The sequence below is a fragment of the Pleurodeles waltl genome, chromosome 9 (assembly GCF_031143425.1).
Source record: "Pleurodeles waltl isolate 20211129_DDA chromosome 9, aPleWal1.hap1.20221129, whole genome shotgun sequence".
In the NCBI taxonomy this organism is placed as follows: Eukaryota; Metazoa; Chordata; class Amphibia; order Caudata; family Salamandridae; genus Pleurodeles; species Pleurodeles waltl.
In genome coordinates, this window is record NC_090448.1 from 705,178,450 (window position 1) to 705,203,242 (window position 24,793).

General features: G+C 45.8%; 1 protein-coding gene across 1 annotated transcript in view; it reads right to left on the minus strand.

The window, feature by feature from the left end:
• The window catches only part of LOC138259734 (solute carrier family 22 member 6-A-like), a 596,554-nt gene that overhangs the window by 253,972 nt on the left and 317,789 nt on the right, over positions 1–24,793 (minus strand). Inside the window, exon 7 of the mRNA XM_069207627.1 lies at positions 15,602–15,710. Within this exon, the coding sequence (XP_069063728.1) occupies positions 15,602–15,710 (109 nt within the window). The remainder of the gene's footprint in view (positions 1–15,601; positions 15,711–24,793) is intronic.

Genomic DNA, 24,793 nt, shown 5'->3' on the forward strand with positions numbered 1-24,793 from the left:
TCCTGGTAAGGACAGACGGAGTGGATGCTGTTCTCCACTGGTTCTGGAGGGGGACTGTTGCCCAGAGTGCTTCATCCTGGTAAGGACAGACGGAGTGGATGCTGTTCTCCACTGGTTCTGGAGGGGGACTGGTGCCCAGAGTGCATCACTCTCCCTGTGACGGTCCCGGTCGCACATGGGCTAGCGGTGCTTGAGTTGGCGGTCCTTGCCCTGTTCAGCGGTCTTTGCCCTGTTCAGCGGTGCTTGCCCTGTTCAGCGGTGCTTGCCATGGCGGTCTTTGCCCTGTTCAGTGGTGCTTGCCCTGTTCAGCGGTACTTGCCCTGTTCAGCGGTGCTTGCCATGGCGGTCTTTGCCCTGTTCAGTGGTGCTTGCCCTGTTCAGCGGTGCTTGCCCTGTTCAGCGGTGCTTGACTTTGCAGTTTCTGATCTGTTCAGCGGTGCATGCCATGGCAGTCTCTCCCTGTTCAGCGGTGCTTGCCCTGTTCAGCGGTGCTTGACTTTGCAGTTTCTGACCTGTTCAGCGGTGCATGCCATGGCGGTCTTTGCCCTGTTCAGCGGTGCTTGACTTTGCAGTTTCTGACCTGTTCAGCGGTGCATGCCATGGCTGTCTTTGCCCTGTTCAGTGGTGCTTGACTTTGCAGTTTCTGACCTGTTCAGCGGTGCATGCCATGGCGGTCTTTGCCCTGTTCAGCGGTGCTTGCCCTGTTCAGCGGTGCTTGCCATGTTCAGCGGTGCTTGCCATGGCGGTCCTTCTTGCCCAGCTGGGCTGGGGCTGGCGGTCCTTCATTGCCCAGCGGGGCTGTGGCTGGCGGGGCCCTCCTGGGCACTGACTCTGGCGGTGGGCTCCTGGCCAGTGACGATCGGGCTGCCCTCCTGGGCACTGACTCTGGCGGTGGCCTCCAGGCCAGTGACGATGGTGCTGCCCTCCTGGGCACTGACTCTGGCGGTGGCCTCCTGGCCAGTGATGATCGGGCTGTCCTCCTGAGCACTGACTCTGGCGGTGGCCTCCTGGCCAGTGCTGATCGGGCTGCCCTCCTGGGCACTCTGGCGGTGGCCTCCTGGCCAGTGACGATCGGGCTGCCCTCCTGGGCACTGACTCTGGCGGTGGCCTCCTGGCCAGTGACGATCGGGCTGGTGGTGGCCTCCTGGGCAGCGGTGATGATGGTGGTCTTCTCCGCCGTGCTGCTCTTCCCAGACTTTGGCGATTTCTTCTGCCCCTTCCCCACCTTGGGAGGAGTCACAGCTGAGTGGACAATCCCCCCGGGACCCTTGTGAGTGGCTTTGCCGGCTGGAGCCTTCCCCCACTCCCGCCGGGCACTGTCCAACTTCTGGTGATTCACAGGGGGAGGACAGGCTGTGCTGTGGCTCCGTGTCACACTGGCTGCCCTGGTGCCCGGTGCACTCCACATACCTCTAACAGGCACCACTGGTACCTTCGCTTTTGTGGCTGAGGTGCTAGTACGGGACCTATGAATTGGAGGGGGGGTGGATGGACAGGAAAAGTTTCTTAGGAACACTGGGACGGGTAGCTGGAGGGGGTCTGGTGAGAGTGGAGGAAGAGGAGGTGGTTGTAGGAGGTGTAACTTTTGTGGCTATGGGTGCAGGTGCATGCGCTGGAGGCTGTCGTGAGGTGGATGGCTGTTGGGTGGGTGTGTGCCTGCGTTGGTGTACTTTGGGAGGGGGCCTCACAGACACACTGGGAGAGGACACAGGGGACGTGTAAATGGTAGTGGGGGTGGTGAGTGCAGGTGAGCGGGGTGTGGTGGTGGGTGTGCTGGTGCGGGACCTAGTGGCTGTAGTGGCAGTGCATGCAGGTGAGAGTGTAGACGACACTGGGAGGGAGGAGGGAGACGATGAGGAGGGAGACACAGTGGAGGCAGTGGATGTTGCTGTGTCTGTATGTGTGTGATGCTTGTGTGAGTGCCTGTGGGATGTGTGGTGCTTATGTTTGCCTGAGCTTCCCTTGTGTGTTGACGTGTGTGCATGCTGGTCTGATGGTGTGCTTGGGATAGGCTGGGGTACAGGGGATTGGGTCTGGGTGGAGGAAGTTGGAGGGGGGAGGCTAGAGACAGGGACAATGGCTACCATCAGTGCTGAGGCCAGAGATTGCAGGGTTCAATGAAGGGCAGCCTGACCAGAATGAATGCCCTCCAGGAATGCATTTGTGTGTTGCAATTCCCTTTCTACACCCTGGATGGCATTCAAAATGGTAGACTGCCCAACAGTGAGTGACCTGAGGAGGTCAATGGCCTCCTCACTGAGGGCAGCAGAGTTGACAGGGGCAGGGGCTGAGGTGCCTGGGGCGAAGGTGATGCCCACCCTCCTGGGTCAGCGGGCACGGGGTAAGGCTGAGGGGCTGCTCGGAGGGCGGTGCTGGTAGGGGGGGTGGCAGCTGTACCTGAAGAAGTGGGGGGCACAGATTTTGCCGCCACAACAAGGGAGCTCCCATCGGAGGACGAGTCCGTGTCGCTGGTTGCTGATCCTGTGACCGCCATGAAGCTCCCCTCGCCCTCCGTCCCACTGGTGTATTCAGAGTCCGTGGTGTGGCCCTCCATGGCCATGTGGGATGAAGCTCCCTCGTGCTCCGGTGCCACTGTACCTCCGCCTGATGATGCTGATGCACACAAGAACAGGGAGAGCACAAAAAGGGGGGACGACAGAAGAAAGACAGGTTGAGTGCATGGATTACCGCTACAGTTGGCGGACAATACAGACACAGCAGCCCCCTGCACTACGCCGCGCTGTTGGGCTCTACAGATGCAGTTCCTGGGATATGGCCTACATGGCTATGGTGGACATCAGCACACATAGATGACACAGGGGCATGTATACCTGTACTTGGCACTCTACAGAGGTGGGGTGGAGTGCCACATGGCCTGCATTACGGAGGGGCCTAACCTACGGAACTCGCCCTGGCCTAGGGAAACCCACAGCCCTCCTCCCCCACCCAGACACCTTCACTGCGCGCAAAGTCCGCAGAATGTTGTTGTACTCACCCCCTTGTGTCTGCTGTGATGCCCTCAAGCGCCCATCCAACTCAGGGTAGGCCACCGCCAGGACCCGGAACATCGGGGGGTCATGGTGCGACGGGCACCCCTCCCACGTTGGGAGGCCATCCCCAGCTGAGCTTCCGCCATCTTCTTGCTCCAGCGGGGAATGTCCTCCCATCTTTTATGGCAGTGGGTGCTCCGTCTCTGGTGGACCACAAGGTTCCGGACGTCCTTGGCGATGGCACGACAAATATCCTTCTTCTGGTGGGCGCTGACCTACATAACATGTACAGGGGAAGAAGAGAAGTCATTACCAACTGCACCGTCAAAGTGAGTGGCCCACATCCCTACCCTTGCCATGTGGCACATGCATTCACAGTCCTTCATGCACGCAGAACTGTGGCCCCTTCCTTCTTACAACCAGCCCTCTCCACACAGGCATAGCCCATACAACTTGCTCCCTGTGTACTCACCTGTTGGTCTGGAGGACCGTAGAGTAGCGTGTACTGGGGGAGGACCCCGTCCACGAGCTTCTCCAACTCCTGTGCAGTGAAGGCAGGGGCCCTTTCCCCCGACGCACGAGCCATTGTCTCTTCCAGACCAAGGTCACAGCAGCACTTGCAGTGTAGGTCCTCTCCTGTCGAAGATCAGGTATCGAGTGATTCAACAGATAGAAAATGGCGGTTATGTCCGCGGAGGTGACGTCCGCGGCGGTGCGTATCATCACCGCCTGCGCACTTCGTCATTGGCTCCTGGGACCCATAGGGTCCAATGTTAACCAATACAGCATTGCGCCGCGGTCGTCGGCCGCCTACCGCGACGGTGTACAACGCCAGCGCAGTTACCTCACATCCCATTGTTCCAGTTTAGAGGTCAGGCAGCCGCCATTTCAGGGGCCCACATGGCTTAATTTTCAACTACGTCACACATACCTAGGCCTAGACTCAACACACATACAGACAACTTTTTGGATTATGTTTTGTGTTCTGTGTGGACTGTGGGTCCATACCTCTGAGTTGTTTGACTCTGTGGTCGCTGTTGTCTTTCCTAGGCACCGTCAGCTGGGACATGTGAGGAGATGGCGGAATCCTCCGGTTTACCGACCGCTGGTGGACCTGTTGACAATGGAGGAACGACATTTAATATCACCTACAGGTTTGACGGTGCCACAATCCAGGAACTGTGTACCCAGTTGGAGCCTGACCTGATGTCAGCTATCCGCCATCCCACAGGGATCCCCCCTCAAGTGCAGGTGCTGTCAGTGCTCCATTTCCTTGCAAGTGGGTCTTTTCAAACAACTGTGGCCATGGCATCAGGGATGTCCCAGCCTATGTTTTCCAACGTGTTGTCCTGAGTGTTGTCTGCCCTGCTGAAACACATGCGGAGCTACATCGTTTTCCCTCAGGTGGAGGATTTGGCTACAGTTAATGGTGACTTCTATGCCCTTGGACATATCCCTAACATCATAGGTGCCATTGATGGGACCCATGTAGCTTTGGTCCCCCCCCCACCATGAGTGAACAGGTGTACAGGAACTGGAAGAGTTATCATTCCATGAATGTACAGATGGTATGTATGGCAGACCAGTACATCTCCCAGGTAAATGCTATGTTCCCTGGCTCAGTGCATGACGCCTACATCCTGCGGAATAGCAGCATCCCTTATGTGATGGGTCAACTCCAGAGGCACCGTGTGTGGCTATTAGGGGACTCTGGTTACCCAACATGTCATGGCTACTGACCCCAGTGAGGAATCCCAGGACCAGGGCAGAGGAACGCTACAATGAGGCCCATGGGCGGACTAGGAAGGTGATCGAATGCACCTTCGACCTCCTGAAGGCCAGGTTCAGGTGCCTCCATATGACAGGTGGTTCCCTATTCTACTCACCAAGGAAGGTGTGCCAGATCATCATCGCCTGCTGTATGCTTCACAATCTGGCTTTGCGACGACAGGTGCCTTTTCTGCAGGAGGATGCTCCAGATGACGGTGTTGTGGCAGCTGTGGAGCCTGTGGATAGTGATGAGGAGGAAGCAGAGGAAGAAGACATTGACAACAGGGACTCAGTTATCCAGAAATATTTCCAGTGACACACAGGTGAGAACACATTCCTGCCTACTACAAGTACTTTCCCACTTCTACCTCTATCCTGTCTGTCAATTTCAACCAGTATATGGTAACTGAGTTGTACATTTCCATTACGGTTTCACAGGTGTGGTTACCAATGTGTGTCATCTGCTTACATTCCTCATGGACTTGAGATGTGTGACATAGGTATGTTGACATTACATTTGAGAACGGATTTTGTCACTGTCATTGCTAATACACATTTTCAAAATCACAGACTGACTCCAGATTGTTTTGTGCTTCAAGGGGTGGTAAAATGGTGAGGGGTGATGGTGGAGGAATGTCCATGGCAGAGTCCAGTCTATTTGTCTCACAGGTGCATTGCCCATATGGGCATAGGAAGTGGAGCTGGGACAGTTCCAATACGGACAGGGTTGCAAAGTGGGACAGTGGGATGACAATCAGGGTGGTCTCATTTCTTGGCGGGGTCGTGGCATCGTGCTCTGTCCTCTTCCTGGATCTTGTGGGGTGGTTCTCTGTCTGCAGGGGGTGGGGTGCTGGTGTGGTGGTCCGGTGGCGGGGCGTCCTGTCTACTAGCGCCGGCGGAGGTGGTGGGCAGTTCATCGTCCATGCTAGTGTCAGGGGCCCCTTGGAGTGCCACGGTGTCCCTCCTGGTGTTCAGTATCTCCTTCAGCACCCCTACGATGGTGCGCAGGGCGGAGCTGATGGTTCTGAGTTCCTCCCTGAAGCCCAAATACTGTTCCTCCTGCAGGTGCTGGGTCTCCTGAAACTTGGCCAGGACCGTAGCCATCGTCTCCTGGGAGTGGAGGTAGGCTCCCATGATGGAGGAGAGGGCCTTGTGGAGAGTGGGTTCCCTTGGCCTGTCTGCCCCCTGTCGCACAGCAGCCCTCCCAGTTCCCCTGTGTTCCTGGGCCTCCGTCCCCTGGACCGTGTGCCCACTACCACTGCCCCCAGGTCCCTGTTTTTGTTGGGGTGGTGGGTTATCCTGGGTGGGGTAGAGATGTCTGGACCCTCCTGTCTGGTGATGTTAGGTAGTGGTCCTGCAGGGGCATAAAAGCATGATTATTGCATCTGTGTGTGTCATGGTGTGCAATGGGTGGGTGAGCGTGTACCCCAGTGCTAGCATTCCTGTGTGGGGGCTTGTGTGATGATGGTTGGGGGGTTTTATGGGTATGTGCAGTGGGCATGTTTTAGTGAGGGGTGTCCATGCTTTATTGTGTCATGCAGGGCTTGGTGTTGGGATGGGTGGTTTGTGTTAGTAGTACATATGTGAGGAGTTGGAGTGATAGGGGAGGGGGTGAAGGTGGGGGTCTGTGATAGCATGCAGGTAGGGTGGGGGATATGATAGTTAAGATTTGACTTACCAGAGTCCATTCCTCCACTGACTCCTCCGAGGCCCTCAGGATGCATAATTGTCAAGACCTGCTCCTCCCATGTTGTTAGTTGTGGGGGAGGAGATGGGGGTCCGCCGGCAGTCCTCTGTACCTCGGTGTTGTGCCTGGAGACCACGGAACGCACCTTCCCCCGTAGGTCGTTCTACCTCTTCCTGATGTCGTCCCGATTTCTTGGGTGCTGTCCCACTGCGTTGACCCAGTCTACTATTATTTGCCATAGCTCCATCTTCCTAGCCATGGAGGTGTGCTGCACCTGTGATCCAAATAGTTGTGGCTCTACCCGTACGATTTCCTCCATCATGACCCTGAGCTCCTCCTCCGAGAACCTGGGGTGTCTTTGCTGTGCCATGGGGTGGTGTAGGTAATGTGTGGGGTGGTGTATGTGGTTATGAGTGTGGTGATGTGTAGTGGTGTGTTGTGTGAGGTGCGTGAATGTAGTGTGGGTGATGGTGTTGTGTGCCTCTGTGTGGTGGGGTTGTCTATGCTGTGCAGTCTCTCTGGCCTTCGTCAAACTTTTTGGTTGTAGGGGTTTGTGGGTGATGTGGGTGTGTGTTTTATATAGTATTGATTGTGTGGGAGTGGTGTTTGTATGTGTATCAGGTGTGTGTATTTCGAATTGTCCAATGTGGCGGTGTTTTGGAGATGTGTGTGTATTTTGAGCGCGGTGGTGTGTACCGCCAATGGAATACCGCAGTTGAAAGACTGCCGTGTGGATTCGTGGGTCATGATAGCATGGGCGTGCTTCTGTTGGTGTGACGGTGGAGGATTTGTTTTCGCCAGTTTATCACTGACCTTTGGTGTGGCGGACTTGTGTGGGTGTCTGAATTTCGGCGGATTCCGAGATGTGGGTCATAATAGCTGTGGCGGATTTGTGCGGCCGCGGCGGTGTATTGGCGGTCTTCTGCACGGCGGTAAGCGGCTTTTACCGCCAATGTTGTAATGACCACCATAATATATTGAGATTTAAAGTTGAATCAAATCAACACAGGCTTTCAAGAGTTACAATATTTGAAGTTAATTTATTTGTGTACTTTTATAACATTATTTTAGCTTTCCTCAATATTTCAATAGTGAAATACTTGTGGATAAATAGTAAGATACTATTTACCTATTGTGATTGATTAAATTAAAACAGAGACTCAAAAGCATCTAAGCAGGCAACTTATATAGAAACTATGCATTGACCTATGAACATGACAAGTGTAGAATAATACACACACACACACTCATATATATATATAACATAAACATATACATATTATATACACACACACATACATACACCTACACATATAAACATATACATATATACATTTAATTGAAGTAAAATATACATTTGTTAAACAGGCCTAAGGAATATGTATATATTTTAAGATAAAATAGTTAGTATTCATATTTGTACAATGAAATACTCATATCTAGATATATACACATAATCAAATTAACATGTTTACATTCACGGAGATATGCAGTCCATTGCTGTTTGAGTATGGTGGTTATGTAGAAAAGAGCCAACTCTTGAGAAGTCTTCTGAAGATAAGATGTGGATCTAATATTTGGGGGTAATGAGTCCCATAGTTTGGCTGCTTGAACAGGGGAAGATGTACCACCTATTGTCTTTTTCTAGTATGGTGGTATTTTGAGGTGAGGTGATAATCTTGAGCGAAGGTTTCTTTGTTGAATGCATCTGGTGATTTTATTCCTGATGAAAAGCCATCCTGTTCCATGTATTGCTTTGTGGGTGATACAAAGCAGCTTGAAAGTGAATCGTCTGGCAACCGGTAACCAATGTTGGGACCTCAAGGCCGGTGAGATGTGGGCTAGTGGCTTTACATGTAGGAGGAGTCTGGCAGCCGAGTTCTGCATGCGTTGTAGTTTTTTCATAGTATAGATAGAGATGATCCAGGGTTGAGGCCATTGGCGTAATCCAATTTAGACAGTACAAGAGAGATAGTCGCCTGCACCTTGTGCGGAAATCTGAGGTGGGGGAAGATGCGTATCAGAGTTTTCATGGTGACGAAGCTTGATCTTGCTAATTTGTCCACTTGAGCATTCATTGTTAATTTATGGTAATTCCCAGGTTTCTTACTTCCTTAGATAGTTTAGGAGGTGGCCCCAGATCATCAGGCCAGGAGCAGAGCGGGTCATAATTTTTCCAGTCACCACATGTGAGTATTTCCATTTTGGAAGCAGTCAGTTTGAGATGGCTCCATGTCATCCACTGATTAACAGCTCTGAGGCAACTGAATATTTGTGAGTTTGCAATGTCTTTGGGGCGGTTTAAGGAGTATTAGTGTGTCATTTGCATAATTGTAGAATGTGAGTTGAAATTCATTGATCATTGTCGTTAATGACATCATGTAGATGTTGAAAAACTTGGATGAGATGATTGAGCCTTGGGAGGACCCCTGCTTTTGTGAAGTTGGGTTTTGATGAGAAAGGGAGAGTATGGATGACATTAATTCTGTTCTGAAGGTAGGATGTGATCCAGTCGAGAGCAGTCCCCTCTATGCCGGCTTTGCAGAGTCTTCGTATTTCTGACATCTAACTAAATCCATTGTTTTTTCAATTGCATCTGTGTAGTTATTGATAGAGCAGAGCTTCCAATGAATTTTGTATTTTTATTTTCTAGATAGCTTTGATGCTCTTTGCCTCACAAAACATATGAATAAAGAGCGTTTGAATAGTTTTGTTATCAATTATGTCATTTTGCAGATGTTGCGCTTACATTATCAATTATGTCATAGATCTTGTCATGAGCGATGTAATATGTGACGTAATAGGCAGTGCATGGCAAGGGTGTGAGTTATTTTACTTTAGTTAATTATACCTATTGGGTTTTAGTGTTTTTTCAATTTAAAGTTTTAAATGTAACTTTTTCACTAACATTTTTCAGTGAATTTCTCAGATAAAAAAAAAATATGACCATACCTAAATATAACTTTGGGCTTGATTACGAGTCTGGCAGTCAAGGGACCCCCAGACTCGCAGTGACATTCATACTGCCGCACTCCAGGCAGTCTGACCGCCACATTGCGACCACCGCCACTGCCAGGAACATGGTTCCCGACAGGCTGACGGTGGGTGGACACGTGGTCAGCCACATAGGCGCTGAACTCAGCACCGCTGTGCTGATCATGACTCATGTTTTGGTCAGCCTTTCCATGGCCGTGACTCCACCATGGAGAGGCTGGTGGAAACACAGCGCAGGGGGGCCCCCTGCCCAGCACCCTCAGAATGCACACTGACTGTTTTACAGATGGTGCGCATTCCGAGGGTGCTGGTGTGCTACGTTATTGGCCTCAACTTCCTTAAGGGAGCTGAGGCCAAAACTGTAGCACTGTTTGCAATGTTCAGCCTGGCAGGAATATCGTAATATGACAGGGGAGGACGCAGTATGACGGCTGCATCAACCCTGCGGCTTTGGCAGTTGGAGTTTTCTGACTGCCAAAGCCATAATGAGCCCTTATGTTTTTTCAGTGACTTTCAGTGAATGTCTATGGTTTTTCAACATAAAGTTGTATTTTATTCTCATACCTAACTAGGCTTACGCTATGCCAGGCCCTGCATCCAACTACCGCAGGCAGACAACAGCTGCTGTGCAAGTTAATGAGCAGCGTGGGGTTGGCTGGAGGGCCTAGCCTGTGTATAATGCTTTAAAGTGATGGCCAATGATCTGGCCAATATGCTGTGATGAGCATCTCTTTCAGTAAAAAGTCAGGGATTAGGTAATTATTTTTACAAAATGGTTCTTGTACATTGTGTTAAACAGAATTTTAACAGTGACAGTGACCAAGGGCTTTATTTCCTCAAATTTGCTGTGAAGTACAGACCATTGCACAGCTTTATACCTTTAATACTTTCAATTGGGGGAGAAACATTTTCAACAGTTTGCAAACAAGCTGTACTATTACATAATTTAGGAAAAGAAGGGAGAAATGTGTATGAAAGTTTGGAGGAAATCATCATTGGTCATGGGGAGGGTGAACCAGACAATGTTTTGACATGTCTGTAGTGATGTTGGTGAACCGTTTTGGTGCACAGATTAATGTGACACTTGAAAAGCACAAATTTTTCACGAGGGTGCAGGGGAAACAGGAGAAAATTGGCACGTATGTTGCAGCCTCCAAAATGTTAGCTTGTACATGCGAATTTTAACAACTGACTGATTCTCTTTACAGAGACCAGATTGACAGGTGCAAGAACAATGTAAAAGTAGAAAAAAATTATTAACAAAAAATCCCACTTTGAAAGGGATGACAGCTATAGTTGAAGGTATGGAGAATACTAGTATGTGGGTGTGTGAAATGCGTGATGAAAAAGAAAAAGGCAACATGCTTGTAGATGAGTTAGAAAATGAAGTAAGAGGAGTTGGTAGAAATGCAGAGAAGGAAGTAGACAAACATGAGAGAACGAAGAGCAAGGAGGGACATAAAAAGTTTGAGAAGAAACTTTCTCAAAATGACACTGTAATATCAACAAAAAGTGGAGGGATGAGATGTTTTAGATGTGGGAGCGAAGGACATCTTTCCAATATTTCTGGATGTTTCGCAAGGTTAGCAGTCTGCAAGAGATGTGGTAAGAAAGGACACTATGGCAGGGTGTGTAGATGGAATAAACAACAGGCGGTGAGTTGTATTGAAGGAGAAGAAAAATTTGAAGAGTAATATATTTTCAGTATAAACGATGATGAATGTGTGGACGCAGATCCAACAGAAATGCCGGAATTTTTTATTGTGGTGGGAGGAAAAAAAGGTGTTGTACTTGCTGATTGGGGATCACCATACACGATGATTGGTGACAAGAATTGGAACTCAATATTTGGGAATGGAGAAACTGAATTACTACCACCAAATATAAATCCTGTTGGGAACGGAGGCAAGAAAGTAGATGTTTTGGGTTATTCGGTGATGAGAATTCAATTTGATGAGCGTGAAAACACTGGGAAATCGAATGTAGCGAAAAGGGGTGATAACCTTTTAGGTTGGAGACATCAAAGGGACATGGGGATAATGTTAAATCAGAATTCCAAACAGAAAGTGTTAATAATGGCGAACAACGGATTCTCAGATGAGATAGTTTCTGGGTTTCCTAAAGTATTTGGAGATGATTTAGGGTTACTAAAGAATTTTGAATGTAGAATTGTTCTCAAGAATGATGCAATACCATGTATGTCTAAGATAAGGAAAGTCCTACAAATGATGTTAGCACCACTCAAGCAAGAATTACAAAATTTTAAAGAAAGGGAAGTAATTGAAGAAATTGAGTGCTCAGAGCAGTTGGCCCCATAGTTCTAGCACCAAAGGATGGGGGTAAAGAGATTTGTATGTGTGTTGACTTCAGAGAATTAAATAAACACATCTGGGTTGATCGTCAACCATTACCGAATATTTCCGCAACTCTGGCTTTAATCAAAGATGCTGTTATTTAGTGTGATGGATCTGTCCTCTGCGTACCACCAAGTTATGCTCCATCCTGATTCTAGGCTATTAACATCATATGTAACCCCTTTGGGAGCATTTAGATTCATCAGAATGCCCTTAGGATTGGCTTCTGCAATGCCATGCTTTCAGAGGGTCATGAAAAAAGTGGTAAAAGGGTTGGACAAAGTTCTGTTTTTCTAGGATGATATTTTGGTCTATGGACGAAACTAATGTGAACATGATGAAATATTGTGGAAGGTGCTGGAGTGATTACAGAATGCAGGCTTGGTGATAAAAAAGAAAACATTTAATTCCGTGTATCCACTGTAGCTTATTGGGGACACACTATCTCAGGTGAAGGTATGAAAGTCCCAAAATTTATTTGGCAAGCAGTATTTTCGAGATTTCCAAACCAGAAAACAAAGACCAAGTACGATCATTTCTTGGTTTGGCAGTATTTTGTTCAAAATGCATCCAAAATGTTGCTAGTGTTTTTCAGCTATTGAAGTTGCTGCTAAAGAAAGGTGCCCAATTCAACTGGACTGAAGAATGTGATCAGTCTTTCGCCAGTATTAAATGCAGCATTGGAAAAATACAAATTTAGGACATTTTGATGCTCACAAGAAAACAATTGTATTGACCGATGCCAGTCTAAAGGGTTTGGGTGCAGTTTTAGCCCAATTAGTGAATTATAAAATGAAGGTGATCGCTTTTCCTTCTCGCTCATAAAAAGGTGCTGAAGAGTGTTATTCAGTTATTGGACAAGAGGCCTTAGCTGTATATTCGGCAATTATCCACTTTAATTTTTTTTATGAGGAATACCATTTGTGGTTAGATTAGATCATCAACCACTTACTCATATGTTCTTATGAAGGAGATGGAGAATGTATCCCCTAGGATCAGGAGGTGGTCAGATGGATTGGCCAGTTATAATTTTACAGCTGAGTATATACCTGGAGCAGGGAATGCAATGGCAGATTGTCTCTCTAGACTGCTAATCAACCAGAGTATAGATGTGTGTGAAGTAGTATTTGTAGAATGGGTATGTGAATCACCCCTGGAGAAAAGTGAGTGGGATAATGCTATTTCAAATGACTTAGCATTATCTACATTTAAGGAAATCATTGTAAATGGTTGGCCAAACAAGAAAGATAAACCAACTAAGGTGGAAGGATTTCTTTGTGTATAAGACAAACTTAGCATTAGTGATGGGAAAGTATTAGGAGAGGAATAGGTGCTTCCTCCTGATGTTTTGAGACAGAAGTTAATTAACTTGGCTCATAAAGGACAGTTAGGGAGAAATTTGACCAAGGATTGATTGTGTGAATGGTACTGGTGACCGTAAATGGATCAAGAGGTTGAAGTGGTGGTAAAGGACTGTTGGCATTGTGCGAATGACAAAACAAAGAAAACTCACACAGTTCCTCTGTCACCTGTTTAGGTTCCAATGGAGCCATGGACTAAGCTAGGTTTAGATATAGCAGGGCCTTTTGATCTTCTAGCCAATTATGAACAATATGTTATGCTGCTGGTAGACTATACGTCTAACAGGGTGGTCACAATGTATGTGGCTACGGTAAACACTAAAATAGTAATCAAATATTTAAAAAAAGATTTTTATAGGAAGAGACTTCCAAAAACTCTTATAACTGATAATGGGGTACAGTTTGTATCCCAGGAAATGATTTTTTTTTTAAAGAATTGTCAATAACTCATTTCAAGAAAACCCTCTATTCACCTCAGGCCAATGGTTTAGCAGAGAATATGAATAAGATAATTAAAAATTGTCCACAGAGTGCGCTCTTGAATACGACATCCACAAAAGAAGTGTTGAGAGAAACATGCTGGGAACACCGTGTCACTCCTAATAGTGTAACATCTATATCTCCATTTGTTTTTTAAAGGCAGGAAACCACATTGTAAACTCAGTCCTGTGTGGGTAAAAATAAGTGGGGAACATAATGTGGACTTTCCAAATTATGAGCTTGTTCTGCATAGGCGGGAACATCAAAATGAATATAAAACTATGATGCTAAGAATTGTGCACATGAATCATAGTTTGAGGTCGGTGACAGAGTTTTAGTTAAAAAACCTAATATAATAAGAAAGGGGCATTCAAAATTCATAGGTCCTTTTGTGATAACTTCTCTTAAAAGGAATGCCGCAGTTTTGAACTCAGGAGATGTCTGAAGTATATCTAGATTAACAAAACTAAAAGAGGTTGGTTCAGGAACTATGCTAAAAGAGAGTCATGTGGTAGAAGATCTGAATGATAAGAAAGAGTTTTTGTTTATAAGAGAGAGCTATAAACCTACTTGGCACAAGGACTACGTAATGGGGAAAGTTAAAAACAGACAATTAAATCATGAATGGAACAATTTTATTAAGTAAGGGAACCTTCTACTGTTATACATAAAGTGAATGTATGTATATGTGTATAACATGTTTCATTTTCTTTTTGTACACATATGATTTCCATGATGTAATTTGTTTCATTAGAAGCTGATTACTTTAATGTTGATTTGTAACTGTTGTATTCTGATATGATATTATAAGGGAGGGAGATGTGTAGTGGTTTTCACTAGATCACTTGGCTGGAATGCAGTACCAATCACTTTGAGGTCACAGCATTCCAGGCAGTGATAAGCTTCTATGGGAGATTTGAATGTGGTCAGTTTCAATCAGTTCACTGCCTGGGGAGGTTGGATAAACATGCTATGAACCTAATAAAGGTTTATGAAGAACCTTTGAATTGAAAAGTTTATTCTTAACACTGCCCTTAAAGGAAGGCAATGTCACCTCCCTCTCCACCCCTGGGTCTTTTGGCGGACAGGGCAGAGCTTTGCACAAAAGCACACCTTTTCTTATCATCAATCATCGAAACCCATGAGGCCACCATATGGAGAAGGAGAAAGCACAAGCCAGGGTACCATTCTGGCTTGAGAAGACACCCACCCGTCTACGCTATATACAGGATGCCTGGCCATTGAATGGGGAAAGAAAAGATAGCTTTGAAGACATAGATTTCTGGTTAGAGGTTAGTTAGTGCCTAGGCTGGGGGGCACAGGAGAGAGGCTATGGTAGGCCGTGTGCAATAATAAATATGTTATAAAATACACGAAATGGGAAAATCAAGTCATATTTGGTAATTGAGAAGGAAGGGTTGCCAAGGCACTAGGGTGGAAGTGCTGCCCTTAATGGATTCTAAGGCTGGGAGAGAAATGGGTGCACGATCTCTTCACTTCAATGAGATGTTCTGAGGCATGGGGAAGATAGAAAAGTAATTGTGTATTAGTGTGATGTTTAGGAAATGTTCAATAATTAAGAAAACAACGTCTAAAGTTGTAAAGAAGTAGGTTAGGGCATGTCTTTTGTTATCTCATCGGGGCTGTAAAAATGTATGTATGGGTTCCTGAAAAACAATACACCCAGCTAGGAAGCAACAGAGCCAGTGGCCCACAGCCTGTAGGTACATTCACTTCAAATGCCACATGACAAAGGTTTTTTTTTTTTTTTTAAAGAAGCTATGGGCTATAAAAGTAGTATTTCGGGGATACAGGCCACTTTCTGAACCATATGCCTAAATAAGCTAGCATGATTTTATTATTTGCCACTCTATTGAACGGTATCTTTGACGAAACAGTGCAGTCTTCTAGAAACTGTTGTTACTACTATGCATAATGCATAGTAGAAGTGCTGTATTTGCATACCTGATTACTGTTGGGAAGAGCTCAGTGCTGTACACATAGGCGCAGAGTATGGAGGAGGCGAGGGAGCCTTTCCCCAGGACAGTCAGCGTGATCTGAAGTCTGTGCATGTCTGTGGAGTAGGAAAAATACATCATACCCTTTGTCGATTGATTCATTTTAATTGTTCTATATTTTTATCCTATCATGAAAGTGTCCTTTCATGACACTGCTGTAAAATGCAACAACATAAGTTAAAAGTCAGTTTACATTTGTAATGCTTTGAGCTTAACACACACAATAATGCCATTGTCCATTTTGCTTCGGGAAAGGGTTCAAGACCTAGATACGTGTGGCCATAATGACTCCACCTACTCTTCATAGGTGAAAGCTAAGGCTGAAAGTATCTGGTGTGATGCTGGGAATTGGAATGACCAGAATGGTGCCTGCAGGAAAAAGAAACAGAGCTAAAGGTGGCCTATGTATGGTAGACTTCGCTCATTCACTCATTTTTTTCTTTGAAGTTTGAGTTTTGTCTTCATTACCGCAGATACAAGACACACTTGCAACAAAGATTAAGGGCCTGATTATGATCCTGGCGGACGGGGTTACTCCTCCACAAACGTAACGGATATCCTGTCCACCATACTACGATCCCATTATATCCTGTGGAGATTATAACATGGAGAACGGAATATCCGTCATGTTTGTGACAGAGTATTCTATCCTCCAAGGTCATAATCAGGCCCTTAATGAGCTACTCAAAAATAACATATTTATTCACACTAAACATATATACCATGCTGCTACCCTTTAAATAGAGTTGCTTTGTAATTGAGAAACAAAACCCTAATGATAGGGAATAACCTAGGTGATGGGAGAACTGCTTCCGAACACTGAGCAAGTTAGAATCAGAGTACGGAAAATGGGGGAGGGAGCTTTAGGTGCAACCCTTAAGCACTGGGAGGGATCTATCTCCTGGGTGTGCCTGACTATGGTGAGGAACTGTAGCCAGACACAACAATACCTTTGGGGTTGTGACAACACAGTGGAGAGGAGGAAGGACAGCGGGTGCTACAATAAAGCCGGCATACATCTTTAATAGGATACTGCTCATGGACGTCAAGGTTCTTTTGGTTCTTAGGAATGTAGCAAAAGTGTGTAAGCAATAATCATCCTCTTCTCACTTTCAGCAGTGAGGGTCAGGTGACCCTCTGTGGTTATGGTATATTGGCCTCATGCATTGGTTAGTAAAAATGGTCTCAAGGGTCGCTTCAAATGTTTGCAAACTCATTCTGATTTGGTGAACCAACCTATGTACAATATGTCAGTTTACAAAATACTGGTTCACAGGGATTTGCAGAACAATGTGCCTAAAGAATATTCATGATGCAGGTCGCAATTTGTGACCCCTGCCGATTGGCCACAGTCACAGGAATGATGGCCTGCAAGAGTCAACAGACCACCATGTCTGTGATTGTGTTTAAATAAAGAAAATCTTTTTTTTAACTGGTGTGTTTAGCTTACAGTAAACAGTACTGTGTATAAAAAAAGTTTTGTTTTTTAAGTTTCAACACTGCCACCTCTCCATGAAACTTATTTGTAGATTCACAAACAGGAAGGAGTTCTAGTAGCACCCCTCCCCCTTTGCAAATCAGATATCACCCATTTGAGGTATCAGAATCTGATCAATGGTTTGCGATATCCAACTGCAGCCTCACACCATTGATACATTCCTCTCCAATTCGTCAATAGGAGGGGAATGCCCTTTACATGCCCCCTTATATTTGCAATGTGGACATGGTTGAAAAGTCCTTTTACAAAACGGAAGGAGTTTTCCACCTCTCAAAAGAGCTTTTGTACATATAAAAATACCTCTTGCTGTCACAAATCCTGTCATTTTGCAAATGACAGGGTTTGTGATTGCAAAAGGGATTTGTACATGAGGCCCACTGAATCCAGTCCATGAGCTTTCCGTTAACAAACCAATGCTTTCTGGTGGCTGTAGTCTGAGATCAACAAGTGGCAGAATATGTTTGTTAAACAAAAACTCAGGCATACAAACAGCATCTGAATAACATGGAGTCAGATCTAACCATGTTCAATCTTCACTCAAAGAGTTGCAGTACTTTTTATCAAAGGGTTACTACAAGTGTCCAGGGAGATAGGTTGTCTGATAGAATATTAAAGCTAAAAATAATGTGTTGACAGAATATCATGTAATGATATATGAAGGACTGAAATATTAAGAAGGTAAGTGCAAACAGGTAAGTATTGTTTTACTATTCTTAACTCTAGAGTTGCATAGCCTGTATATATATATATATATATATATATATATATATATATATATATATATATATATATATATATGTATATATATATATATATATATATATATATACATACATACATATACTATCTTGTCAAGGTACATATATGCATAGTTAAGTATACTAAAACTTTGCTTACACATAGAAAGTCACCTTCACAATAATTTTGTCCTTGATATTCTTGACACAATATTTTCTCCACAAGACATTTTTGACTCCATATTTTGCCCAAACACCAGAGAGATAGATACACTAGAGATTCACCCTCTTCACCCCTTCGATGCCCTGGACGTAACGGTTACGTCCTGTGCACCCGAGCAGTGCTGCACCAGGCCCATGGGCAGGGATGGAAGGGGAATCGCTTCTCGTTCCACGCCCCCCTTTACCGCCAACCCCATCTAATGACGTCAGTGCGCGATCACGCGCTGACATCATTAGAGGCCACCGGTCGTGACTTTGGAGGAAGAGGTAAGTTTTTCCTCCGGCAGCAGGAATGCCCACTAGACACCAGGGATTTTTTTTGGGTGTTTTTTATGTTGTTGGGAGCAGCCCCTTAGGCAAGTGTCACTCCCCCATGGTGACATAATGTTTATCGCTGTTTCTGCCCCCCTTGGGGGCAGATCCGCCTCTTATTTTTAGGCCGATCTGCCCCGTGGGGGGGACAGAAGCCACTGGAATGCCAGGGATTGTTTTTTATGTGTTTTATTTTGTGTGGGGGCGGCCCCTTGGGCAATGGTCGCTCCCCAAAGGAGGCAAAGCACTGTTGGGGGGCAGAATCAACTTAGCACCAGGGATCTTGTGTGTGTGTGTTTTGTGTGGAGGGGCAGCCCCTTGGGCAAGGTTCGCTCCCCAAAGAGGGCAATATATTTTATGCCATTTCAGCCCCCCTTGGGGTCAGATCGCCCTATTTTTTTAGGCCCGGGGGCAGAGGCCACTAGAAGCCAGGGATTGTTTTTGTGTGTGTTTTTGTTATATGGGGGGGGTGGCCCCTTGGGCTAGGGTCACCCCCAAAGGGGGCAATATATATTATGCCATTTTGTTTACTATTTTATTTAGGCCCATCTGCCTCTGAGGGGGGCAGAGACCACTAGACTCCAGAGAAAATTTCTACATGTTTGGTGGCGGGGTGTTTGTCAACTGGCGAAGCATTTGCATTTGTGATTATAACAGTTTATTTCTCCTTTTTGTTCTAGTTCAAAACTTTTGCTTCCTTTGCTGTGACTCCTTGCGGTTTTGGCAGTGGCTGACCTGGAATTTGCGTAGCTGCATGTTTTAGGTAAGCAAAAAACAATTGACCTCAAAGGAGTATTATTGTCATGCATGAATGCCATTTTTGTAAGTGGTGTTCTAAATGCAGGATTGTGTGTGAAATTGTCCTGTGATGTGTGCACAATGATATTTTTAGTCTTATCTCTAATTTTCTTTTCTTTTTTTCTTTTTAGTGGGATATCATTGATGATTGCTATGTCTGTGCAAATTAGTTGCTGGTGAAACCAGCCTTTTCAAAGCCACACTTTGTTTATTACATATTTTAGACAGTGCTGGTTGCTGTTGGCAATCCATTTATTGTTAGAAAGGATCATGGCTAGCCACAGGGTGACCGCTCAGCAGGTTGTTGGTATGCTTTTTGAGTTGTCTTCTGATCATGATTATGAGACTGACTCTGCATCTGAGGCAGAGGCGGAAGAGAGAGATTCTGACAGTGAATTGTCTTTCCAAGAGGAATCTTCTGATGAGGAAGCCACTCTCAGTGCAGATGAAGGGCTTGTTTTAGAGGAGGACACTGATGTGCCAATCGTGTAGCAGCCTGGGGCTGAAAGGTTTCCCATTGGAAGACCTGAAATCTGAGTTGCCCCAAACCTGGAGCAGCCATAGTTGCCTGCCTTCACTGGTCTCCCAGGGTGAAGAGTGAATACGGAAACTTTTTGCCGGTCAATTTCTTTGAGTTATTTATGGACAATGTATTTTTGGAAGAGATTATTGAGAAGACTAATTTGTATGCAGAATTTGAGGGACAACCCTGCCAGACTTAGGCCACAGTCTAGAGCTAGCCAGTGGATTCCAACAAATTTGGAAGAAATGAAAAAGTTCTTGGGTTTGACTTTTTTGAGGGGGTTGATAAGAAAGCCGTCACTAGATTCTTCTTGGTCTACTAGTCCCTTGATGGCAACGGCTATATTTCCTGCAATCATGACTCGTAATCGGTATTTGCTTCTTCTTCAGATGCTGCATTTTGTTGAGAATTCTTTAGCCCTTCCACAAGATCACCCTAATTATGACCGTCTTTTTAAGATTAGGCCTATCCTTGATCACTTTGGAGAGCTGTTTTCAGAGGTCTATGTTCCAGGCAAAGAAATAAGTGTGGACGAGTCTTTGGTCCTGTTCAAGGGTCGTTTGGTTTTTAGACACTACATTCCTAGCAAGAGGGCACGGTATGGAATTAAATTGTATATGCTGTCTGAAAGTAGTACAGGATATGTTTATAATTTCCGGGTCTACACTGGTAGAGATTCCATGTTGAACCCCCGGTTGTCCGCCCACTTTTGGAGTTAGAAAGAAAATTGTGTGGGAACTTGGTGGACGACTGTTTAACAAAGGTCACCATTTGAATGTAGATAACTTCTACACTGGAGTGCAGTTGTTCAATAAATTGTTCAGAGTGGACACTGTTACTTGTGGCACAATCTGCTCTAACCGGAAAGGCAATCCAAGGGAGCTTGTTTGTAAAAAAACTTGAGAAGGGACAGTGCAGTGCCTTGTGGAATAATGAGCTCCTAGCTCTGAAATTTGCAGACAGGAGGGATGTCTACATGCTAACTACCATCCACAATGAGAGTACTTCACCTGTGGATGTTTGGGGTCAAGTTGCTGAAGTGTGCAAACCTGTGTGCATTTTAGACTACAATAAGCACATGGGTGGTGTTAATAGAGTAGATCAGAGGTTGAAACCTTACACTGCTGTTCGTAAGTCTTACGTTTGGTATAAAAAGTTGGCGATCCATTTGTTTAATTTAGCAACTTGTAATGCTTTTATTGTGTTCAAGGATTGTTCCCCAGAGTCAAGGATGACATTTGTTAAAATTCAGGAGTCAGTGATAGAGAGCCTTGTTGTGGTGGAACATGCAACAGTTCCTAGAGCAGCAGTGGTGGAGCATATGGCTAGATTGAACTATCACCACTTTCCTGATCACATTCCTCCCACTCCCAAAAAAGACTTTCCCACTAAGAAATGTAGAGTCAGTGCCCCAAGAGGTATCCGGAGGGAGAATCCGGATGTACTGCCCTGATTGCCCTTCAAAGCCTGGGTTGTGTGTGGCCGGCTGTTTCAGGAGTTACCACACCAAAAAGAACTTTTAGGAAATACCGGGCCATATTTATACTTTTTGACGCAAAACTGCGCTAACGCAGTTTTGCGCCAAAACAATTTGCGCCGGCTAACGCCATTCTGAAGCACCATGCGGGCGCCGTATTTATTGAATGGCGTTAGCCGGCGTTAGCCGACCGGCGCTGCCTGGTGTGCGTGAAAAAAAACCACGTACACCAGGCAGCGCCGGCGTAGGGAAAAAATATTAAAAAATACTTACCTGAACTTACCTTAATGTCCCTGGGGTGGGTCCCTCCATCCTTGGGTGTCCTCCTGGGGTGGGCAAGGGTGGCAGGGGGTGTCCCTGGGGGCAGGGGAGGGCACCTCTGGGCTCATTCTGAGCCCACAGGTCCCTTAACGCCTGCCCTGACCCAGGCGCTAAAATCCGGCGCAAATGCGGGTTTTTTAGACCCGCCCACTCCCGGGCGTCATTTTTGCCCGGGAGTATAAATACGACGCAATAGCATCGCAGTCATTTTTTAAGACGGGAACGCCTACCTTGCATATCATTAACGCAAGGAAGGTGTTCACGCAAAAAAATGACGCTAATTCCAGGAACTTTGGCGCTAGACGCGTCTAACGCCAAAGTATAAATATGGAGTTAGTTTTGCGTCGAATTTGCGTCGAAAAAAACGACGCAAATTCGGCGCAAACGGAGTATAAATATGCCCCACCGTGAGCATACACTGCCTGTTTTATATTTTCAGATGTTCAGTTTCAGGGTTGGCATTACTGTCACGTATTTAGTTAGAGCTTTTGTGTTTATAGTTTTGTACTTATTTATAATAAGTTAGTGGTTTCTTTGCTGCTAAAAAAAAAAAAAAAGTGATGGCGGTGTGCATGGAGTGGCGCTTGGCTGGTGGTGTGCAAGGAGTGGCGCTTGGCTGGCGGTGTGCATGGAGTGGCGCTTGGCTGGCAGTGTGCGTGGAGTGGCGCTTGGCTGGCAGTGACTTGCTGTTGGCCACTGCCACACACTGCTAGCCAAACGCCAGTACACACACTCCCATCAGCTGGTGTGATTGCTGTGTCAGACATGTGGGCATATGAAAGTGATGGGCCCTTGAATGGCACTGTCTGTTGATGTGAGTGTTGTAATGTGCTGGGTCCGCGGCTCACGGCGTGAATGGTCTTGTGCATGTCATGTATGAAAGGTGTGTGAATGGACTGTAAAGCGGTCGGTGCCATGACGCGGTTGGGTCAGTTTTTGGCATTTCAGTTATTAACAGTGCATTTCATTTTTGTGAAATCTCTTCTTAATAACATTTGATCTACTGAACCATCACTCAACCTCATGCCAAATCCAACGAGTATGTATGGTAAAAATTAAAAAACTTGCTCCGTTGTAATCAGGTGTTGAAGCACATCCGTGACATGCTAGGTGTCTCGGGTGGGACCCCAATGATGAAGCATGCCACCAACTTGGTTGGTGGGTGACGGGTCTTTTTAACATAATCTAAGTGTGTTTCTTATCACAATTTTAGTGTTTGGAACATCACAGAAGGACGTGGACACATCAAAATGATCTATTACAAAACTACCTGTTTTTCTGGGGGGGAGGCACCTGCATTTTGGTCCCGGGTGCGGCGGTCATCTAGGGAAACCTACCAAACCCAGACATTTGTGAAAATTAGACACCCGGAGTAGTCCAGGGAGGTGTGGCCTGCGTGGATCCCCCAACATTTTCTTACCCATCCTCCCAGAAAACCTCAAAATTTGCTTTAAAATGCATATTTCCCTTACTTTTCTTTGTAGGATCACTACGCGGGCACAAATTTCCCACCACCCAGCATTCCCCTCAGTCTCCCAAGTAAAATTATACCTCAATTTAGTGGGTCCCCAACGAAGAGTCAGCCTAAAAATGTATAAAAGAATAAATTGTGCTTATCAACTCGCGGTGCTATCCCATCAATCTCTATGGGTTTTTGGACTTTTCCGTTGCAGGCACCTGGGCCACCCACACAAGTGAGGTATCATTTTAATCGGGATACTTGGGGAAATGCTGGGTGGAACGAAATTTGTAGCTCCTCTCAGATTCCAGAACTTTCCATCCCCGAAATGAGAGGAAAAGGTGTTTTTTTTGCCATATTTTGAGGTTTGCAAAGGATTCTGGTTAATAGAACCTGGTGAGAGCCCCACAAGTTACCACATTATGAATTCCCCTAGGTGTCTAGGTTTTAGAAATATCCAGGTTTGCTAGGTTTCCCTAGGTGCCAGCTGAGCTGGAGGCCAAATTCCACAGCTAGGCACTTTGCAAAAAGCAGGTCAGTTTTCTTTGGGAAAATGTGATGTGTCCACGTTGTGTTTTATGGAATTTCCTGTTGCGGGCACTAGGCCTACCCACACAAGTGAGGTACCATTTTTATTGGAAGATTTGGGGGAATGCTGGGTAGAAGGAAGTTTGTGGCTCCCCTCAGATTCCAAAACTTTGCAGGTCTGAAATGAGAGGAAAACGTTTTTTTTTTGTGCCAAATCTTGAGGTTTGCAAAGGATTCTGGGTAATAGAACCTAGTGAGAGCCCCACAAGTCACCCCATCCTGGATTTTCCTAGGTGTCTAGTTTTTAAAAATGGACAGTTTTGGTAGGTTTTCCTAGGTGCCGGCTGAGCTAGAGGCCAAAATCCACAGCTAGGCACTTTGCAAAAAACAGGTCAGTTTTCTTTGGAGATTGTGATGCGTCCACGTTGTGTTTTGGGCATTTCCTGTTGCGGGCACTGGGTCTACGCACACAAGTGAGGTACCATTTTTATTGGGAGACTTGGGGGAATGCTGAATGGAAGGAAATTTGTGGCTCCTCCCAGATTCATGAACTTTCTATCACTGAAATGTGAGGAAAAGTTTTTTTTACATATTTTGAGGTTTGCAAAGGATTCTGGGTAACAGAACCTAGTGAAAGCTTCACAAGTCACCTCATCTTGGATTCCCCGAGGTGTCTAGTTTTGAAAAATGCACAGGTTTGGTAGGTTTCCCTAGGTGCCGGCTGAACTACAGGCCAAAATCCACGACTAGGCACTTTCTAAAAAACACGTCAGATTTCAATGTAAAAATGTGATGTGTCTATGTTATGTTTCCTGTCTCGGGCATTAGGCTTACCCACACAAGTGAGGTACCAGTTTTATCGGGAGACTTGGGGGAACACAGAATAGAAAGTGTTATTGCCCCTTGTCTTTCTCTACATGTTTTCCTTTCAAATGTAAGACTGTGTGTAAAAAAGACGTCTGTTTGAGAAACGCCCTGTAATTCACATGCTAGTATGGGGACCCCAGAATTTAGAGATGCGCAAATAACCACTGCTTCTCAACACCTTATCTAGTGCCCATTTTGAAAATACAAAGGTTTTCTTGATACCTATTTTTGACTCTTTATATTTTACCAAATAAAGTTCTGTATAACCAGTATACAATAAAACCCAGTGCAAGGTGCACCTCATTTATTGGCTCTGGGTACCTAGGGTTCTTGATGAACCCTATATATCCCCACAACCAGAAGAGTCCAGCAGACGTAACAGTATATTGCTTTTGAT